Here is a 22053-nt window from a genome sequence, read left to right on the forward strand (position 1 = left end):
GATGATGTTACTATGACCCATGGTGCTAAAATTATCATTGTCCAAGGTCAGTGACCTTGCATGGTAGTCAGAGATCAAATCTAAGATGGCTCCACATCTGAAAATAAACTCTAGGGTATGTACAAACACGGTGGAAAATGTCATGCTTTTATCACAAAATGCACAATACCTTCATTTTTTTGATCTGCTGAACGATCACAAAAATTTGGGGGAATTCACTTTTGAGAAAGTTCCTTGAGGAATACTGTAGCCTGTCACGTATCCGACTGTGGTGGGACCAGAATAAGGACGGACATGTAAAGTCTGATAAATGAATCTTATTTTAAAATACCATTATACACAGCTGTAAAAATTACTATATTCACACAACTATTGCTTTGAGATTCCCCCCCCACCCCCCCCCCCCCCCACACACACACACACACACATTGATTGACAAACTGGCAAAATTCAGCTTCTTTAGCCCAGTTGACTTTGGTTTTGCAGCAGCCCTTAGGTGAATAAATGGAACCTTTTTATAGGTCAGGTACTTCATTAATTCATTACAATAAATATACAATATTCATATATACTTTTACACAAAAACTCCTTTTCATGCACAGGGCTTCTGGCAACTGGGAGATGCTATTTTATAATATTACACAGCACATGCTGATTCCTTTTGCGTTACAAATTGATAAGGGTCAGCATATTACAACAAGAATAAAGTTTTTAACCATTCTTTAAACATTCCTAAAACCAGAATAATATTATGCCTACTTTATTTGAAAAAATTAGCTATTTTCTATGTGGAATTGTGTTTTATTTTAAATATTGAAGAAAAAAGTTAGATTAAGGAAATAGGCTCATCTGTTCAATTGATCTCAGGCTAAACATGTAACAGCATGTCTCCAACAACCCCTCCCTTCTTAGCTCCAGATGAACAAGATACTGTCCACTGCTCATCAAAAAAAAAAAAAAATTCCCAGTACAGCTGGTCAATGTCCCTCCTTCCTATCATTGATTCTTTCTGCACACTTCAAACCCACCCCAACTAGTACTGAGTGATAGCAGGGAAACCTTGGGCAGACCCCATACATGTATAAAAAGCAGGCTGAGGGAGCAGCGAGTGTAGGACAGGGACCCGGGCCGAGTGGTTAACGATGGTCGGGGTAACTCTGCTAAGCGCAGCACCTTTTCTTCATAGTTTTTGATTACTGTGTTCTATTTTATCTTTTTGATTTCACCTTTTGTTATTATTATTTCAGAGCACCTGTGAATGTTCCAGGTGTGCCCCTTTACCTGTGGGTATTTCTGAGGACCTGTCTACCGTCGCTGGTATTCAGGCCACAGACAACAGTGTCAGTGAATACCCACACCCTTCTACACACTTTGTGTATTACTGTAATAAACTGCAGTAAGATAAATCAATTGTAACTCATTTTCATCATCTGATGTTACTAAATATAAATCTCTCATACTGTACAAAGTATAAATGTGATTTGATTGGGATACATTTCTTTGACTTTGTACCCTGAATATTTTTTGGAAAACCAGCCACAAGTGTTTGAAGTTACTGAGAAATTACTTGCATAGCAACAATCAAAACAGCTCAGTGTGGTTATCTATTTTTCTATCCAAGAAAATATAAATGCATGACTGATAGATCAGAAAAAAAAGAGTGATTTCAACTGTGGTTGAAAGCAATTCCATTAGGGACCATATTTATTCAAATTAAAAGTTTTGATTATATATTTTATGCAATTGTAAATATGTGCACCTAGTGGGCAGTTAATCTCAGTTTTTTTTTTTTTTTTTTTTAATTGTTATGAGGTGATAATAGCTGAGAGTTCAATGTTGTGTAATGCACAAGTGAGCGGACTTCAGGATATCCTAAGCACCTAACAGCAGCATTCATGTAACTTACCTGCTTTGTCAGGTGTTGGTCATCTGGGAGAAAACATTTCTGTATGCGCTGCTGATCATTGAAATCACTTGTTTAAAGAAAAAAGTTCCAACCCTCTTCATAAAAGTATATTAATTACAATGAGTTTCCATGAGTTAATGTAGACCAAAAACATGCAAAATACAAATCAGGGAAACCCCAAAGTTGAATAGCAGTGCAACTTAAACCATGTCATACACTTTGATAGTTAACAAGTAGTAAAATACTCTCCAAACACCATTCTAGTATATCCAAACAGGGGTACTGAAGAATGCCTGAAGCATCTTCTACAAACAGTCTGACTTGCACGTGCACCTCCAAAACATACACATTTCACAGCAGGAAAACAAAGGTCACTGGGCATTCTCAAATGAACATTGCATCCTGTTATGCAGAATACAAATTATACACAGTGCCTAAATGTGTACTTCCTTCTGGAACCCTAGTTAATTGATGTAATACATGGATATCTTTATTGTTAACCAATGCATGTTGTTCAGAACAGCTAGGTTTGATTGTACAACACAATTCATGGTGTTTGTGGAGGGCAGAAAAAAAAAAAAAAAACAGAGTTAACAGTCAGTCATTTTTTAGTGCACTTCATTGCCAGACCCCCCATCCCCGACAAAACATAACAAGAGTCAATACAGAAGAGAACAATTTTGTAATCAATATAAATAGATTAAATCCATTCTTTATTTATTCTATATAATATATAGATACATGATCAGCAAACATGATAAGTATGTTAGCGTACATTTCAGGAAAATAAAAATTTATCTGGAAGCACAGTATTTCACTTGCTATGGCAAAACAATTAAATGTTTCCAAGAGAAATGAATGCTCATGTGTCGTTGAATTCGCACACTGGGATTTTATAGTTTGTAGTTAGCCAGCCAGCCAACCCAATTATCTACTACTGCCATTACAAAAAAAAAAAAAAAGTTTAATGAGTTTCTGTAACACTTTCTTTGGAAGGGAAACTAGCAGCAGGTAACTTGACCTACTGTACTGTGCATGAAAATGCTTTACAAGAAATGGCAAAATTCAATAGTAAAATTGATGAATTAATTATGAATTGCATAATACCAATAGAAGCAAGCTGAACTGGCATCAGAGAGGAAGCCGGGGCTTCAAATAAAATAATTACATTATGCGCCTTGATTCCAAGTAACCTGAAAGTTAGATTTAGATATAAATCCAAATTTGAAACAAGTCCAAATAAAATCTTCTGAAAGGAAATGGAAAAAAATGATGCAGAACTGTGGTTTATCGACCTGCTTCTTGCCAGCATTGGATTAAACCTGGGTTTTTCCTTTCATAAATGTGGCTTTGCACTTATACTTGCTTCAAAATAAGGCTATTGTACTTTCAATACAGATAAATCTTGAACAGTCTTCAATATCCAAGGGGCTGGTACATTTAATCGTGGGGATCATTTTAGGTTTAGAGAATGGAATAAAAAGTACAGTGTGGGGGAACATGCACATCAAGAACAAGCAGGCCCAGAGCGCAGGGATGGGATAAGGATAATGAAAATATGCCTGGCATTAGATTTGTGATAAGAAGATGTTCATAGATATGCTGGACATCCCTCATACTTAAGCATTTATCTCCCAAAGCAATTCATATAAAAAGACTCTCAATTCTCAACTTCACAGAGGTGCAAATTGGGAAAACTAAAAGAGTTTAATTTTAGTTCTACCATTCCAAAAGAAATAATAGTAAGTTAAAAACTCAATGCAAAATGTATCTAACAGATTTACAATATAAAACTCCATAATTGTGCAATGTTTGAAAAAATATCACATCCAATACATTTTCTGATGAGCCATGGTGGGACATGGACCAGCAGCAAGCATTCTACTTGCTTTGTCACACAATAGAGCTCAACTAGTCAGCAGATTCAGCAGTTTGGGAAAAGCGGATTATCATTCCTCATGAATATTCATATGGAGCTACATCCCCTGTAGATCTCGTATTACAAATCTAACACCCAACAAGAAAACAACACATGGAATAAAGGTGAGATGAAAATATCAAAAAGTGTGGGAATTTCTAACATGATAAAAAGTCTAAGTATTTCCCCTGCACACAACTGAATCCCTTGACACATGTTTACAATACATGCACATTAAAACTTTCTCTCTCACACACAAACATGTACACACATTCACCTGGCATTCCTATATGAGGCCATTTCATAAACCAGCTTTCAGGCATTTGAGTGGAATGAAATTATCAAGTCAAGTGCAATATGTCAACACACAAGGGCTGGGGAACTTGAAACAACCCAACACATTCTAGAACGTACAACACACAGGGTGGTAGGGGGATTAGTGAGGAGTGTTTGACTGTCCAGTCATCATGTATATAATATTGAGGTAGTCAGCTGTCCCCTCCTTGGGACCGATGTTTTCGTATGCTCTCTTGCCAGAAAGGGCAAGAACTTCAGTAGTGGACGGTGAATTAAAAGTAGCTCATGCTGCACCCCAGTTACAGATGCGCAGGCAACCACATATTGCATGATTCTACTGAAGACTCCACATCACACAGCTGGGGCCATCTTTTATACACAGCCAGTGTTCCATCTCATTGCCTTATCAACAGCAGAACGGCTCTCTGTATTCCAAGCCTTTGTGAGCAAGCAGGCAAAGAAAACCATCTATGATGACTGGACATGAAACAGTGAAACCCAATGCAGGGGTTCTGCTCTCTCAGTTGGATTAGCTTAGTACAACGGTTGTTCATTAGATACATATAACTTTTAAACAAATGGCAATGCAAACTAATTCTACAGATACAACATTCTGAAAATTCAAAAGAGCCCAACGTATATTAAAAGTACCAGCTGAATCTGTACTTCTGAGAAATAACTTTCAAATGTGTTGTGGTATTTGCTTAATATCCTTACCTCTTCACAAAATGAGGCCACTACAGCTCTAAAACTGTCCTTTTGTTTGTTAATATACTGTAAACATGTAAACACATCAGTTGTGTATCCTCTTGATCAGATCATGGTCATAGCTTTGGCATGGCGAGGTGGAATCTGTATGGGTTTGTTAAGCCCTGCTCGCCTCTCTGCTTGAAGGTTCAGCTGTAAACAGAAACCACAATGTGAAAGGAGCAGCACGCATAACTGCCTCCTCCCTCTATTCCTCCTCCCTCACATGGACTCAAACTCGTCAATCCGCTGCTTTGTGTTTCCTTGCCGGATCTGCCGCAGGGTCTTGTACTTGTCACGGCCTGCCTTCACATTCTCTGCATGGAGGACATCGTTCTGAGTTTTCTTGGTGTCGTCCCGAGCCTGGGCCAGCTCAGAGCTCAAAGCCTGTTGTGAAGAGGGAGTGCATTAATACAACTAAAAATATTACTTAACTGCAATGACATATACAAAGAAAATGATTCTGCTCGCACAGTTCTGCATCATAAACAGTTCCACTATTTTCTGTATGTTAGTTTCCAAATCAGTTCATTTTGTTTCACTGTAGGTGTTGTTCTTAATCATAAGAGGCTGGGTGGTCCAGTGGTTAACCAGGAGGTCCCCAGCTCACTCACTCACTCACTCACTGTGTGATTCTGAGCAAGTCACTTTACCTCCTTGTACTCAGTCTTTCAGAAGTGACTGCAGCTAATGCATAGTTCACACACCCTATTCTCTAAGTTGCCTTGGATAAAGGCGTTTGCATTTATTAACAGTAATACTAATACAATTTGTAGCATATCTCCTATTCAAAAAAGTCCTAAGAAAAATAAAATATATATTTCATGGTTATATTGAGTTATATAACTTTGTATATAAATATGACTTCTCTTAATTTTGCATTATGATGAATAATTTAATAAAAACTGCATTTTTACTTGTATTTATTCATATATTTCAAGGTTAAAAGGTTTTACATATGATTTGGCAATGTACTTTGTGATATTTTGCTTAGTCTGGACTACTTCCATAAAACAGCTGACAGTGCCTGTAGATAGGGCGGTTTGTCATTCAGACCATGACTTGGACAAAATCTTGTAGCTCCACAATGGCAGAAGATATTTGAAATCTGATTTTTTTTTTTTTTTTTAATCCTCATAACATTTCGAAACTGTAACGTCCTAAATATATATTTTTCTATAAATAACATTAAATGGGATCTAAATTTGCAGTTTTTAAATATTTATTCTTAGAAATTTGTTATGATTTTTTTGGGGGTGTGGCTTATAAAATAAAAAATACATTTCACAACAAAATACATTATATCATATTTTAATTTCTGACTTGAGATTGCCAAACTCCAAGCTCTAACACACAAAGTGGTCATATTCACGCCCATATATGTTCATTCCATTCAGACAGGAAAGGGTTAATGTTAGGGGAACAGCATATCGGATCAAGTGCTCTGTAATGCCAGAAATAAATAAAAAATGAACCATGGACATACTGTACACACTAGATAACACTGGAATCTACCACATCTTAGATATTTTTATGGCTGAACTCCGATCAAAGCACTACTACACACTACAAAAAATAATATTTGAGTAATTGCAATAAGAACCACTCAATGATCATAATACAAAAAGGGGACAGAAAAAAAGAAACATCTTTCCATATTACATATGGAAAGTCTGAAAGAATGAAGCAGAGCTTCTGCAGTCTCCTTTTGTGATTTTATAGGGCTCAAAGGCTATTAAGTTTATTGAACCAAAAAAATAAAAAAAAACTGTTTGGGAGAGATAATTGAAACTACATGGTAACCAAATGAAAGCTACTGTAGGACTTTGGGAAAAGGTTACATCATTTTTGTAGTCTATAGTATAAAGGTGACTTACAGTGGTTTGCAGAAATATTCACCCCCTACCAATAATGTCACATTTTGTTGAATTACAAATAATATGTGCACAGTTTTTCAAAGGAACTTTTTTTATTCAAAGCTGTGGTGGTTAAACTGAACACTGTTATATGAGGAGGAGGTTAAATGTCAGCAAAACTTGCAAAGAAAATGTACAAAATGGAATTTACTGGCTGCATAAGTATTCAGCCCCTTAAGTCAGTAATTGGTAGAAGCACCTTTTGCAGCAATTACTGCTATGAGTCTTTTTGGACAGGTCTCTACTAACTTTGCACAGTAGGATGGTGACATTCTTGCCCATTCTTCACAGGAAAATTGCTCCAGTTCTGATAAGTTTAAGTCTCGCCATAAAATTTCAACTGGATTCAAGTCAGGGCTTTGACTGGGCCACTCAAGAACACTAATTATCTTCTTGTTCAACCACTCCAGTGTGGCTTTGGCTTTGTGCTTCGGGTCATTGTCCTGCTAAGGTCATTTCCTCCCCAGCCTTGGCTGACTCGAACAGGTTTTCCTCAAAGATTCACCTGCAATTGCTCCCCTCTATCCTGACAGGCTTCCCAGTCCCTGTTGAAGAGAAGCATCCCCATAATATAATGCTGCCACCACCATGCTTGACAGTTGGAATGGTGTTGACTGGGTGATGTGCAGTGTTGGGTTTGCTCTAGATGTAACCCTTGGAATTTAGACCGAAAAGTTCAATTTGACCTGGTCTGACCACAAAACCTTTTTCCACATGTCTGCAGTATCACCTACATGCTTTTTTCGCAAACTCCATATGTGCTTTAAGATGAGGCTTTTTGAGTAATGGCTTCTTTCTTGGCACCCGTCCATACAGGCCAGCTTTGTGTAGGGACTGGCTTACTGTATTTGTTGATGTGTGAACACTGACTCCCATCTCAGACACAGAACTTTGCAGATCTCTTAAGGTCATTGTTGGCTTTAGAGTGACATCCGGAACTAGTTTCCTGCTCGCCCGGCTGCTCAGTTTGGGAGGGCGACCTGATCTGGGCAGGGTCTGGGTGGTATGATGTATCTTCCACTTCTTAATGATGGACTTCACTGTGCTGAGAGGGATAATCAATGCCTTTGAAATGTTATTGTACCCTTCTCCTCAGTGCCTCTCTACCGCTTTATCCCTGATTTGTTTTGAAAGCTCCTTGGTCTTTGTTGGATCACTATGTGAGTTGCAGCTTCAAAATCTTTATATACCTGAGGGAAATTATCTACAAGTTAAGCCACTTTGAGTACACACAGGCTGAAACCATTTCACTAATATTTTTACCTTTGAAACAAATTATTTGCACCTGAGTTGATTTAGGTCTGCAGTAGCAAAGGGGTTGAATACTTATGCAACCAAGATTAATCTGTTTTTCTCTGTAAATCTTATTTCTATTCTATATGCATTCTTTAACTTTATCAATGTGGAGTAGTTTGTGTAGATTCTACATGTAAAGTATCATTTGAAAGCGTCGTGGAGTACGCTCAGGTGCCAACAAAACGTGAAAACTTTGCAAGGGCGCGAATACTTCTGCGAACCACTGTGAATTTATTGACGTATTACTGTTATTGATCCATTCTGCTAGAAGGTGTCGCTGCGAGAGAACTGAAATAAGCTGGTAAAGAGAGTGAGTGCGCAGTAGTAAAAAAGGAGAGACAGTGAAGAAATGAAGGGTCGGATGGTTAATACCAACTAAAAAGATGAAAATAAAATTGAATATCTGACAACTGGATCCGAACGAAGTTACAAAAAATGGCTGGTATGTACTACAAATAAAACACCAGAACAGCGACTTGTTTAAAATAGCAAACTGATTTGTACTGAAAATTAATATCAACTGGAAGTAATGAAGAGACACCTTGTGACTGGAATGATGAAACCGTTAAGAACTTAAGACGTTCTGTGTGCTCGACTGAATGGAGTTAGAAAAAAAAGTATTACAGATTGATTATTTTTCACAATTTCAAAGTTTAAATAACTGTTTAAATAAAAGCTTTGGATTCAACCCATGTCTTTATTAAACCTGTAACACTAACATACAGAAACAGTTCTTGCATGACTGTGACACAAGTCGTTCTACTTGGGTATCCAGCTAGCTGCTTTGTCGCTTTTGAAAGGTTAACCTTGGACTAAGTCTGAACAGACTAGCCTGGCACCAGTCAAGGCCAGGCATGCAACCATCTTCAGGCGTCTCATGGAGCTTATCATATCAGAGTGGGCAGTCAAGGTGTGAATTTGTGCAAGAAATATATGCATAAATGTCCATGAAGCGAGACATTTAAAATATTTGTTGACAAAACACTACATGTGCGTACTGTCTAATGTATAATTTTGTTGTATAATGGTATCTTAAGACAAGTGAATGATACTGAATTATTATTTTAATATTACACTTTGCTGTGGCATGTCCAGTGAACAAAGCGAGAGGAGTGGAGACAGGTGGCAAGCACATGTCAAAATCGCAACATAACTGAAAAAGTTGTCACAATTTTTAACTGAAAAATACTTCTTGTTCAAATGGTTGTGGAAATGAACAAGTCTGAGCATTCATAATTTAACTATTGTTATATTCATCCTACAGAACAATTACAGCAGTACAATTAGTCACATATCCATTCTTAAAAACAGAGGCTCCTTATATTTGTGACAAGAGTATCAACTACAGGACATCTTAAATTCATCAAGAACAATTAGCATTTGTCAACAAGGCCCTTCAAAAAATAGCTTATTTACAACCATGAGAATTCAGTAGCCAATCAGAAGCACTACAGTGCCCTGTTGTGTCCAAAACACACACATATACCAATTTACATTTCTAATAAAATGCAAACATGTATTTTCAATTACATTTCAACAGCACCAAGTTAAACACCAAGTTGAATGTTTTCATTAAATATTAATAGTATATTACTAGTAGATCTCATTAACACTGAATATGTCATTTTGAGACCTGATTGTCCAGATTTAAAACAAGCTCAAGTAAATACTTTCACATTTTCTGAAATGGAAAATTTGTATGTTTACAATTTAGATGTATATATTTTTACTGATATGCTTTTTGTACATTACAAGAATATTTGAAAGATATAATTAAATTGAATGCTCAAAGTAGGCAACCTAAAATCAAGTCTTTGAAATAAGTGAAAATCTATGCAAGACCTTCATAAAACTGGAGTGTTTGGCTGAGCCCTTTAATAAAACATTATACCTGTTCAGGGTTTTTATTTCTGTTTACTGTCCATGCGAACCGTCCATTTCTTATCATCCCAGATCATTTTTTCAGAGGTCCTCTGATTTTTTTTTACAGGACGTTGAGACCTCCTGTAAAATTTCAATCTCAAGCGCCCTGTGTGTTTTACTCCCGCGCAAATCGACCATGTCACTTATGTTAGAACCGATAGCGCATTTCTGGCATCTTCACTTCAAAGCAATACCAGTCTTCACAATAAAACACAATATAACTTTAAAATTGGTACAATTTGTCCTGAGATTCTCCAGTTCAGTAATACGCTATGATCGTGCATAACCAAATTGGGGACGGACGAAAACATGAAACTTAAATCGATGCTTTGAACAGTGTATTTGAAGATATGTATGGAAGTGGTTCTTCTAGCCTTTAGAAAAGAAAGTACAACGAAATTACTTATTTACACCCAGTTCATGGTTTACAACGCATGCACCATATCGCACTTAATTTACCGACTTTCCTTGATGAAAACTAATCCACGTCCGAGATTACTAGACATCATCTGCTTCTGACCAACTCTCAGGACACCTGGTATTTAGTCCCATGCAAATCATGCTTTCGACCGTATTAACAAGTATGTCAGTAACTTGCATCCCCGTCACAGCTGTAGTTCATAATTAGAGCTGTCAGAAAAACATTGATGACCATGACATATAAATCAACAGTATTACAGAATAGTACTGAATAAGGTCATTAGGAATGAAATGTTTAATCACAATTTGATAAGCAACTCTCAATAAGTGAACCCCCCCACCACCTGCCCTCCTCTGTAAATCTCCAGAATCTGATACTTTCAATAAGCGATTCTCCAGATATATGCAAACACGTGTGAAGTGTGACATGTACCACCACCTCCACTACATCCCCTCGCAGGGGATTTTAGCCATGCCAAGGGACAACACAGTACAGTAAGAAACTCAGCTGTGCCCGTGCCCATGGCCTCACCTGCAGCTGCTTCTTAACTCGCTTGTTTTTCTGGGTCTCAGTGAGGCGCTCCTCCTCGCTGCGGTGGTTGCTGACGCCCTCGTTGGAGAGTTCCGCGCTGGCCTCTGCGCTGTTCTCATCCTGCTCGTCGTGCTCGTTCTCCAGAGGGGCCACCATGGGTGGGGGAGGAGGCGGTGGCACGCTCATCACAATCTTCAGCTCCTCCTTGGTCCTCTCCAGGTCGTCCTGTGCCAAAAGCGCCTGGGGAAAAGAAGGAAGACCGTATAAAAAGAGGGTTAGGTATGCTAAACTGAATTAGCCTTTTTGATAGGGTAACTCGGTAAATGTCAGAAAACTGATTTCTCCAGTAAGTAGTCTTTTGCAATAAGTCACAAGTTCATATACATTTTCTCACTGTCTGCCTGTCTTTTGTGTAAGTTTTCTGTTCACAATATACACAGTGAACAAACATTTATTTTAGCAGTTTCTACCTATCACTGTATTACCCTATTTGCATGCTGAAATTATATTATAGTTCAGTAAACATTACTTACAAGTGTCAATGTTTTTTTTTCCTCTCATTTCCTTCTAAGAATGTTTCATGAAATCATGGTAATTATCAAACGACACATACTTTTGGTATCACTGTTCTCCCCACTTGATTTTGATCCAACATCCTTCCATTTATAATTTTTGTAACTTGTGGATTTACTCTGATATGAAATGAACATCAAGAAAGCCTTAGCTTAACAAATAAATGGATTTTAACAACGCATCAGACATCCCTATTGAAAAATGATTTCGCAATGTAGCATTCAGTGAATTTCAAAAGAAATCCTTTACTTTGTGCTGCCATTCGGATGCCTCCTCCTCCTTTTTCCTCTTGGCTTCCTCGAGCAGGGCGATTTTAGCAGTAAATTCACCGAGTTCAGCAGCCTGAAAATGAAACATTAAATATTACTTTGTCATTTTACCAATTCTTGTAGATACATTTCAATGTTCAGTCAGAATTTAACATTAAAGTTTTAGAAACTTGTAAGAAATGCCAAACAAAAGCCTTCTATATTTTGCTGAGATGTTTGTTTACTTGATTTACTGTAGTTTCTTCTTAAGGTTTCAAGAAATGTAACTAACATGACATACACTAGATATATATTATATATATATATATCATATATATATATTATATATCTATATATATATATAATATATATATATATAATATATATTATTATAAAATTGAATTTCAACATTTCTGAGTACTCACAAGTTGTACTTTAGACTATTCAGTGTTCTCATGAAAATAATCATACGTAAAACAACTAGATATTTAAACACTTTAGATGTATAAATATAAATCTACATAATAATTTACATTTGCATCTAGTGTCGTTATCATAACTCTGAGACTGACTCGTTAATACTGACGGAGCAAGCACAGTACTAGATTCCACCATTTAGCATTCTGGCATGAGCTGGCTCCTCACATGATTCACTGTAAGGCCCAACCACTGAAGGCGGCCAGTGACAAGTTCCGTGTGGGCCTCTGCCTGTGTTGGAGACTAAGCACAAAGACCTATGACCCCAGCCCCCAAAACGCATATTACTTTTATTGACTTACTTAGGCTCAAACATAACACTGTGCTAGATTTTGGATGTCATCCAGGATTCTCCTGATATTTTCCAAACGGCTGTTCACCACTCAACCCGGTTCTACTCAACAGACTCACCATTTTCTACGATCGCTATTTTTTCATCAATCTTCATCCATCATCATCAGTACAGGGCTCTATTCTGGACTTCATTATTTGTTGGTGAGATTATTCCTTTTCTGTTTGCTGTTTTTTTTTTCTACTGTACTTTGATACTTTGGTTCCTGTAATTTTGGTTTTGTTCTTTTGTTGCTTTGGATTACATGTGCATTGCTTCACTGGACTTGTTAGGCCTAAATTTCATTTATCATCCATTGCCATCAAGACTGTCTTTGTAATTGTTTTCCCCGTATACTTATTCATTCACCTTTGTCTTTTTTGCCTGTCGGTGTGTTGGTTTTGTATTGGTGTGGTGTTTGTGTGTGTGGGTTTATTGGAGGCCCACCGGACACTGCATTCATTTTGCTATAGTGTTAGTCTGTTTGGATGTTTGTTTAGTTCACTTTACTTTCTTACTTGCCTGTACCTTCCACTAAATGTTCTTTGCAATAAGTTGTTGTCCTTATATTTCATTTATTACATTATAGTTTACAACAATAAACCATTTGCTCGTGAAATTGACACCTCCGACGTCCCTGCTTTTGCTGTCTGTCATTCTTGCTTACTTATAGATATTGGGCCAGTAGTATCTCCTTAGGTACAACTGCTTCTCAGTTGTGCAGAGTGATTGTTACAACACGATACTTGTTTTGGGGTTTGATGTTATTGTTTTGTTTTTCTGTTCATTTTGGCATCATAACTTATTTTGTGTGGTTTTGTTTTGTTTAAATATTTTATATTGTTAAATTATTTTATTTATACATCACAGTACTGTGTTCTGTCTCCTTCGTCTGATGTCACCAATCAGCTATCCCATTCAGCGACAAGCATATTTGTCACCAGCCATGCCTTGCATGAGGCTGTTGGAATACTGCAATGTACTCAAGGGAAATCATAAGAATCAATGTTAAAGCAGCAGTGGTGCTTGTCCTTACTAGTTGCTCCTGGTTCTTCATCTGGTCCGCAGCCTGCTTTGCCAGTGCTAACCGGGCCTCCTCAGCACTCTGGCGCTCCCTCTCCAGCCGCTCTGCCTCCTCCTTTGCTCGCTTCTTCTCCTGGTCCAGTTCCAGGGCACGCCGGGTCTGCTCCTCCAGCTCTACGCCACAACACACAAGAAAGAGCTTCTTTCAACACTTACTGGTACAAATAACCAGGCAGCGATGAGCCCAAATACAGTTCAAGAACTGTGATATCTATTTGTCTTTTTAAAACCCTTTTATACTACACAAGGGATAAGCTTGTATACTATTTATATACTGTATATTTTCTATAATGCTATAGAAGTAAAGTGTCTAGTAGAATTATGGTGAAGAGATGAAAATACAACCAGAATTGAATTATATTGATATACAACCAACCTGAATTAAAGCAAGAGGACAATTTAGCAGGGATTGAAAAAGCAGATTGTAAACAGTTTAATTCTTAACAGAGAGTGTTACAGAACCCCCTGCAGTGTTTACATTTATAAACACACTAACTTTTGCTGCATCCCATGTTGTCCATATTGCAGAAATATATTTTTCAATATATATTGATACACAGTGCCTATAGAAAGTCTACAAGCCTTTGAACTTTTTTCATTTTGTTGTGTCAGTGCCTCAGTTTCATGTATTTAAATGAGGATTTTGTTCCACTTATCTATACATCATACTCTACACTGTTAAGGGGAACATTTTTTTATTGAGAAAAAAATGATATATTAAATACAAAACTGAAAGATCATAATTGGATAAGTCTCCACCCCCCTGAGTTAATACTTGGTGGAAGCACCTTTGGCAGCAATTACAGCTGTGAGTGTGTTGGGATAGGTCTCTACCAACTTTGCACACCTAGATTTGGCAATATTTGACTATTCTTTAAAAAAAAAAAAACTGTTCAAGCTCTGTCAAGTTCCTTGGGGAGCGTTGATGGACAGCAATCTTCCAGGTAATGACACACATTTTCGACTGGATTTAGGTCGGGGCTCTGACTGGGCCACTCAAGGACATTTACCTTTTTGTTCTTTAGACACTCTAGTGTAGCTTTGGCTGTGTGCTTTGGGTCATTGTCATGCTGAAAGGTGAATTCTGTCCCAGTTGCAGCTTTCTTGCAGAGGGCAGCAGGTTTTCCTCAAGGACTTCTCTGTACTTTGCTCCATTCATTTTCCCTTCTACCCTGACAAGTGCCCCAGTCCCTGCCGATGAGAAACATCCCCATAACATGATGCTGCCACCACCATGCTTCACAGTAGGGATGGTGTTCTTTGGGTGATGCGCTGCGTTGGGTTTGTGCCAAACATAACGTTTTGCATTTAGGCCATAAAGTTTCATTTTAGTTTTGTCAGACCACAAAACTTTGACATATGGCTACTGAATCTCCTGAGGGTTTTTTTCTTTTTTTTGCAAACTTCAAAACAGGATTCAAGGTGGGTTTTCTTGAGTAAAATAGAGGCCAGATTTGTGGAGTGCTTGGGATATTGTTGTCACATACACATTTTGACTAGTGTTGGCCATAAAAGACTGTAGCTCTTGAACGTTGCCATTGGTCTCTTGGTAGCCTCTCTGATCAGTCTCCTTCTTGCTCGGTCATCCAGTTTGGAGGGATGGCCTCATCTAGGCAGGGTCTTGGTGGTGCCATACACCTTCCACATCTTAATACTTGTCGACCGTGCTCCAAGGGATATTCAAGGTCTTTGATTTTTTTTTATATACCCATCTCCTGATCTGTGCCTTTCAACAACTTTGTCCCGGTGTTCTTTTGATGGTGCTCATGGTTGAGTTTTTGCTTTGAAATGCACGACCCAGCAGAGGGAACCTACAGAAACTGCTGAATTTATCCTGAAATCATGTGCATCACTACAATTTAACACAGATGGGAGCCACTTAACTTGGTGTGTGATTTTGAAGGCGATTGTTTACACCTGAGCTAATTTAGGATTGCTATTACAAGGGGGGTGGAAACTTATCCAACCAAGCAATTCAGTTGTGGGGTAGGATGTATAGATAAATGAAAAAAAAAAAACTATTTTAATGCATTTTAATTTCAGGCTATAAGGCAACAAAAAGTGAAAAATTTAAAAGGGGGTACAGACTTTTTATAGGCACTGTGTAATAAAAAAAAAAACCTAAAGAATTATTCAGACATCATGGGTACATAAGGAAACTTTTCACCTTTTACTCTGAAACGTTCGCCAGGAGAAGGATGCTATCTTCTAGACATGGCAGTGAATGTATGCAGGTGATCTGATTGAAATGAGTGGCATATTTTGGGAACAGAAAAACAGCATTTTTGCTGGAGAAAGCATGAACTGGATACACTGCCATGTTTAGAAAAAAATAAAGTTTAACCTGATTGCACGAAGAACAGCTCCAGCATGTTTGTGCTCATTAAACGAGGCATGTTTAAACACGACATCAGTGTATTTGTATTTTTACTGTACTTGCTTCTACTAAAGACTACAGACTCCCAACCACATTAAGGACCTGAAGGGGATACTCCACTTTATATATATATATATATATATATATATATATATATATATATATATATATATATATATATATATATATAAACAAAAAAAACAAACAAAAAAACAAAAACCTACAGCTCAGTCAGCCATGTATTGCCTAACAGCTACACTGTACAGACAACACTGCTTTAAATCTACTCTGAATCAGAAATATTTTATCACTGTCAACACAGCCCTGAAACATTTCAGATTTTTTCCAAGCTAATGTCTAGTACTAACAAAAAAGCCATCTTAACATGCAATACCTACATGCTCAATCTTTTTAATTCATGTGGTATAGGAATCTGTGTGGCTAGTCCTGTTCCTACAAATGCACCTTGCAGATGAAATGCATATGTTTATAGTGTTCGTACCAAGTGCTATTGTGGTCTTAAAGGTTACTTCAGTTAACTTTCTCAGCCAATTACAGATTTTTTAAAAATGTTTTTGCAATTATTGGTTTACAAAACCAATATAGTGTTCTCAGCCACGCTAAGTTAATTGTTTTAATACTTAAAAAAAACAGTACCAGCAATCCATTCTCATTTGCCATTGTCTAGATATATATTGCAAACTCCTGCCTAAAGATCAGCTCCATATAGTCCAGTTCACTGTCATCTTCGCTCCATTAAAACCATTTTACTTCCCTGAAATACTCAATGGTTGAATGAGTAGTAATACTAAAATAAACTATGGAGGAATACTTTAAGCCACTGAGAAAGCCTTCTAGTTTCTCAGTTTTCTATACATCAGGTATTTTATTACTACTATATAAACCACACACAGTGAAACTAGTAAAATAAATTCAATAAAAAATAAACAAAATCAAATAAATAAAAACAGTAACCGGATAACACAGTCTGAGTTCCAAAGAAAGGGTACAACATTGTGACCCTCAAGTAAGGGCATCGGACCTTTGCCTGGCCAATCCTTCGCCTACACATGCATAGAAAGCCTAGCCGAGGTAGATTAAAATGAAGAACGACGACCTGGGAAATCCAAACCTATCATCCATATAAAATGAAACAAAGTCTTTATTTTAAGTTGCACAAGGTTACCTTTTTGTGCCTTGAATGTCTGTTCTTCAATTTGTTTGAGTCGCTCAATCAGCTCATCCTTCTCCCGCTCTATTCTTTCCTTTTCTTGTTCTGCCAACTGTCTTTTCTTCTTCTCATTTTCTAGCTGTGCTCTGGAGAAATAATCACATTACTAGCCACAACTTTTGTTTCCCATGTTGCTACAATTTTCTTTGTATTATATGTTGTATAATTAATAAGAGTGCTGTACTCAAATTTTAGTTCCACTCACAATGTGTAGATGTTGTGCCTGTGTTGTATATTATAGCAGGCTGCCTACACTAATGCACCACTACAAGAGAGGGGATAACTTCATAACAGCATGCTAAGTAAATTAAAAAACAAACAATGTGACCCAAAAGTCTGAGCACAAGGGGCAAAGTTTGCAAAACTTGAAGTTCAAGGCTGTTCGCTTACTTCAATGAAACAAACTTGCAGCCCAACCTTGAATTACTAGTATTTTCCACGTTTTGATTCATGGCTAAACGAAAGCGTTAGTAAAATCTACAAGCAGAAAGTCCCCTATGAGCTGCTGCATCTCTCTAAGGCTGCATTCACACTGGGTCAGTTTCAAACCGACTCAGTCTAGTTTGTTTAGTTTGAAATAATGTATCAAATGTGCCTGATGTTATCTGTGAGCAAAGGGATCAAGTTTGTTTGGATGCAAACAAAGTTTTTTGGCCCTTTTCCTTTTTTTTTTTTTTTTCAGGACCAAGTCTGTTTGTGTTTACAATGGAGTGTTCAAGTGAACTCAGTTCATTTATACAGTGTGTGAACTGGACGTTTATAATAACCTATGAGGCATATTTGATAATAGCAGTTATTGATGTATTGCTCCGGTTTTTAATATAGCACATGTTTCAGATTACAAATTAAGGTGTAAATATAAAACCAGTACTGTGTATCGTGAAAATGACATGACCTACATCCACGGTATTTACATTGAAAAATAGTCTGAAACTGTCAAAACTGAGAATAAAGAATGCTATGAACAACTTAACTACAAACAGATTTTCATCAAAAAAAAAAAAAAAAAAAACATTTTTGAAAAACAAAAGGTGAGGCACAATGCTTGTCATCACCATAACTGCAGTAATTCAATAAAAAAACAACAACAAAAAAACATCTTCACTGAAAGTTGCTACCTAAAAGGGAATAAGAGTTTTAAACATGCTTTTTTCAGTTTCAGCATTAAGATTCAAAGGATACAAATCACTACAAAGAATGTTTTGTGCATGAGTGGTAATTAGGGCTGTGAACTCCAACCTGTCCTTCAACATAATTCAATAAATATCCTGACATGTTTTCCATGACTTGCATTTTACAGAAAGATCTGAAAAAAAACTTGTGAAGCATAACTGCTCATAAAACACAAAACTGAACGGACCTGAAAAAAAAGGGCCAAAATAATAGTAAAATAAAAAAGAATTATTCTTGAATTACCTGTTTTTTTTTCCTTTTTTTTTTTTGGAATATCAGTACGAGCCCAGACAGAGCAGTTAATTCAACTTAAACTTGAAACCAGCTTGATATTACAGAAAAAGACAATGTGGGGAAGCTATAAAAAAGGTTATTCATGATTTGCACTTTGACTTGCTTTGGAGACTACAGTAATTAAATATTTACCAGACACTGGAGACATAGACTGGGGCCTTCCTAAAATTGAAATTTGTAGCCCCCCACCCCCCCACAGAAAAGGTTTAAAACATTTATATGAAGGGATGAGCCACAGGAGTAATTTTAGGGGGAGATGTGGTATTATGCAGTGCTAACTGAGAAATATATATGCTTTTTAAATCTTGGAAAATTGCCATCATGAATTTCTTGAAAAAAACAAAATAATGACTCTCCTTTAACAGGTGTATAATTGTACATATAATTGTTTTTATCCTATATTGATATACCCTTACTGCAATAGACAGTTGAATAGCGTCATAGCAGATAATCTAAGCAAACCAACCTTCTTGTGTTAACTTGTGGTGCTGCTTAAATATAAATATACTCCAGGACTAACTTTTTATTAATACATCTGGGATAAGTAAAAAGTTCCTTTTACACTGATGTTGAGGCTTGCTGACAAGCTGCCAGACTTGATCTGCAATGACTAATTAAGATGCTGCCCAACAAAGCTATTTGAGGTTGAAATTGAAAAGGTGAATGCTCAGCAAATATCAGGATGGACAGCTTTTAATGTGATGATTTCATCTACCATACCTACACTGACATCTACTGGGTACTATCCAATGCTGCCAGCCTCACCTACTGAATGCAGTACAGCTTTCACTTTAATAAAAAAAATGCCTTCAAGATGTCTAGGTGTGACAGGACTGGAAGGAGTCCCTCTCGTAATTTGCCCTCCCGACCACCGGCAGCGCTGTGTAGGGTTGACCGTGATTGGATCAGGAGGCTGAACTCTGACCATGCAGTAAGTTCCGGGTCAGGCAGCCATCTTGGCCCAAGGTAGAACCATGCGGCCATCGGGTCCCATCATTGCAATCAGCTGTGCTGTTCTCGTTGATTGGCTGATGTGGGGCAGCGTGCTGATTGCAGGGGTGGGACTTGGCAGTATTTAAGCAGTATGGTTTTGCCATTCGCGCTCCCTGGGCTGAACTGAAAACACATGCTGTGCTTGTTGTGTTGCTTTCATTCACTGCTGTTATTCACAGAAGCTTGAAAACCTTGGACACTGTTGGATTACCGGAGTGAGGAACCGAGGACTGGCCATTAATCTGTGAAAGGGAGCTAAGAAGCGGTGAGAGGAAACCCACCGCAGTACCACAACAAAACCCAGTGCTTCCTTTGTTGTTATTTATTTTGTAACCGTGACATTTTTGTTTACTCTTTTTATTTCAAACCTGAGTTTACCATTGCTGGTATTCCAGGTGGTTTTCTTGTTTATTTTTTGCAATACTGGACTGTTCTATTTTTATTGTTTTTGTAAAATAAAACCCTGCCCTGATACCATTGATGGTACAGGGCTCTAAGGACTAATCTCCATTAACGGCTCCTGTGTGCTGTCATTTCTGGTCCTTCCCAAAAGCTCCACCCACTACCCTCCCACACTAGGATACTTGGCCAAGATTACAGTGTCTTGGCATTTGATGAGGCTACAGGCAAAAGAGATTCAGTGGAGGTGCCCGGAGGAATTTCAGAAAACACATCTTGAGAATGGGTGGTTTTTCCACATAGCACAGACATTTCTGGCTGTAATTGTAAAGAAGTTTGAAGAGACTGGTCTGGAAGATATCCTCATAGAGTCACAGGTATATGACAGCAACATAGGAAGCAATCTACTTAAAGGGAAATCCTACAACTGAGAGTGAGGGCCACACGCTTGTAATGGAGGCTCTGTCTAGATTGAGGTGGCAGGAATTTTTTAACTGGATACAAGACAATGAAATTGATTGTGATGTACACCTCATCAACAGCAAGCTCCAGGAATGTTAAAATCTGGTATCAAAAAACTATGCAACACAGGACGCATGGCACAGATTCTACAATTAGAGCAACTTCCCAAACCTTTGCATTCTGGGATGATTTCATCAGAATGGTTAACATCCTAATGAGGTTCATTACAGCAGAACATGAAAGCAACTAGGACCTGACTCTTACGTTAGTTGTAGAAATGCTACCACTATTTTATGTTTTTGACTGCACCAACTATGCCCGCTGGGTATCTGTGTACATCCTTGATATGAAGCTTCTGCTAGATTATGTTCCTGAAGTTCATGAGCAGTTTGTGCAAGCATTCAATGTACTTTCTATGTTACATATACATTAATGCCTCTATCTGTGGTCAGTTAGTGCCCTAATTCTTAAAGCCTTGGTTAATACAATTTTAACCTATTCTAAAAGATGTATTTAACTCTGTTTGGTTAAACCAACATGGTCAAGATGTGTGGGGCATATTAGCTGATCTGTCTCCTGTCACTCAATGCTGGCAGCAGCACAAGTCAAATGAGTAGGTGGATTACAATTAACCATATTTCATCAAATGAGCTTTGATGAGACAGACTGACGTACCTCTCAATCTGCTTCTGGTGCTTCTCCTCCCTGGCCTGAGCCTTCATCTGCTGCACTTCGATTGTGTCTGGCTTCCTCCTCCTCATGTACAGCTCGTGGTTGCCCATGCACAACGCCAGGATACGTTTGTTTATTCTCAGCCGAGGGGCGTAGAACACAAAGTCCTTGAAAAATAATAGAACATGGGTGAAAGTGGCCAATAATCATTGTAACAAACTCCAGGGGCAAAATCAAGCTTTTGGCTGGGGGTCTGTGGGCCACCTAGGCCTCCTGAAGCTCTGGGGTTGTATATGCTCTCAGATACATTCTGGCCCACTTTCAGAAGCGAATTTGAGCTTTTTGTAGAAAAAGAAATTAAGAAATGAATTCTACAACTTGTCATTTTTCCAGATGGAACGACCTAACCCCAACCTTAAAAGGACCATTTTGACAATTTTTAAAGACAATTTCGGGTGTTCAATGTTGATAACTAATAACCGACTGTAAAAATAAAGCTTTTTCATTAAGTTCATTTAACTGAATAATAACAAATATTTAACATATATTCAGTTTGAGTATAGATAAGCTCTGAACCAGTAAACTTTCTTATTCAGTAACACTGTCAGTTTTGATACCTATAGGTGATTGTTTCATTCTAAAAGCAATTCAGTGTTTTAAATCAGTGAAAGCAGCAATAGTCCCAGAATCCTGTGTCTCAATCATCTAACATTGTTAAAAAGTTGGGGGTAAACTGAAAGACTAACTGCCCAGTATAGAGAGGCAAATTATTTATTTATTTATTT

The 22053-nt window shown here is 37.6% G+C and overlaps 1 protein-coding gene across 1 annotated transcript in view; it reads right to left on the reverse strand.

The window, feature by feature from the left end:
* Positions 1-2598: 2598 nt before the first annotated feature.
* The window catches only part of LOC121320460 (radixin), a 106653-nt gene continuing 87198 nt past the window's right edge, over positions 2599-22053 (reverse strand). Inside the window, exons 9-14 of the mRNA XM_041258795.1 lie at positions 21272-21435; positions 17231-17361; positions 13621-13781; positions 11778-11870; positions 10956-11195; positions 2599-5255 (exon numbers count right to left, since the gene is read on the reverse strand). Coding sequence (XP_041114729.1) covers positions 5091-5255; positions 10956-11195; positions 11778-11870; positions 13621-13781; positions 17231-17361; positions 21272-21435 — 954 coding nt within the window. The 3' untranslated portion in view covers positions 2599-5090. The remainder of the gene's footprint in view (positions 5256-10955; positions 11196-11777; positions 11871-13620; positions 13782-17230; positions 17362-21271; positions 21436-22053) is intronic.

Source organism: Polyodon spathula, chromosome 9 (assembly GCF_017654505.1).
Source record: "Polyodon spathula isolate WHYD16114869_AA chromosome 9, ASM1765450v1, whole genome shotgun sequence".
Classification (NCBI taxonomy): Eukaryota; Metazoa; Chordata; class Actinopteri; order Acipenseriformes; family Polyodontidae; genus Polyodon; species Polyodon spathula.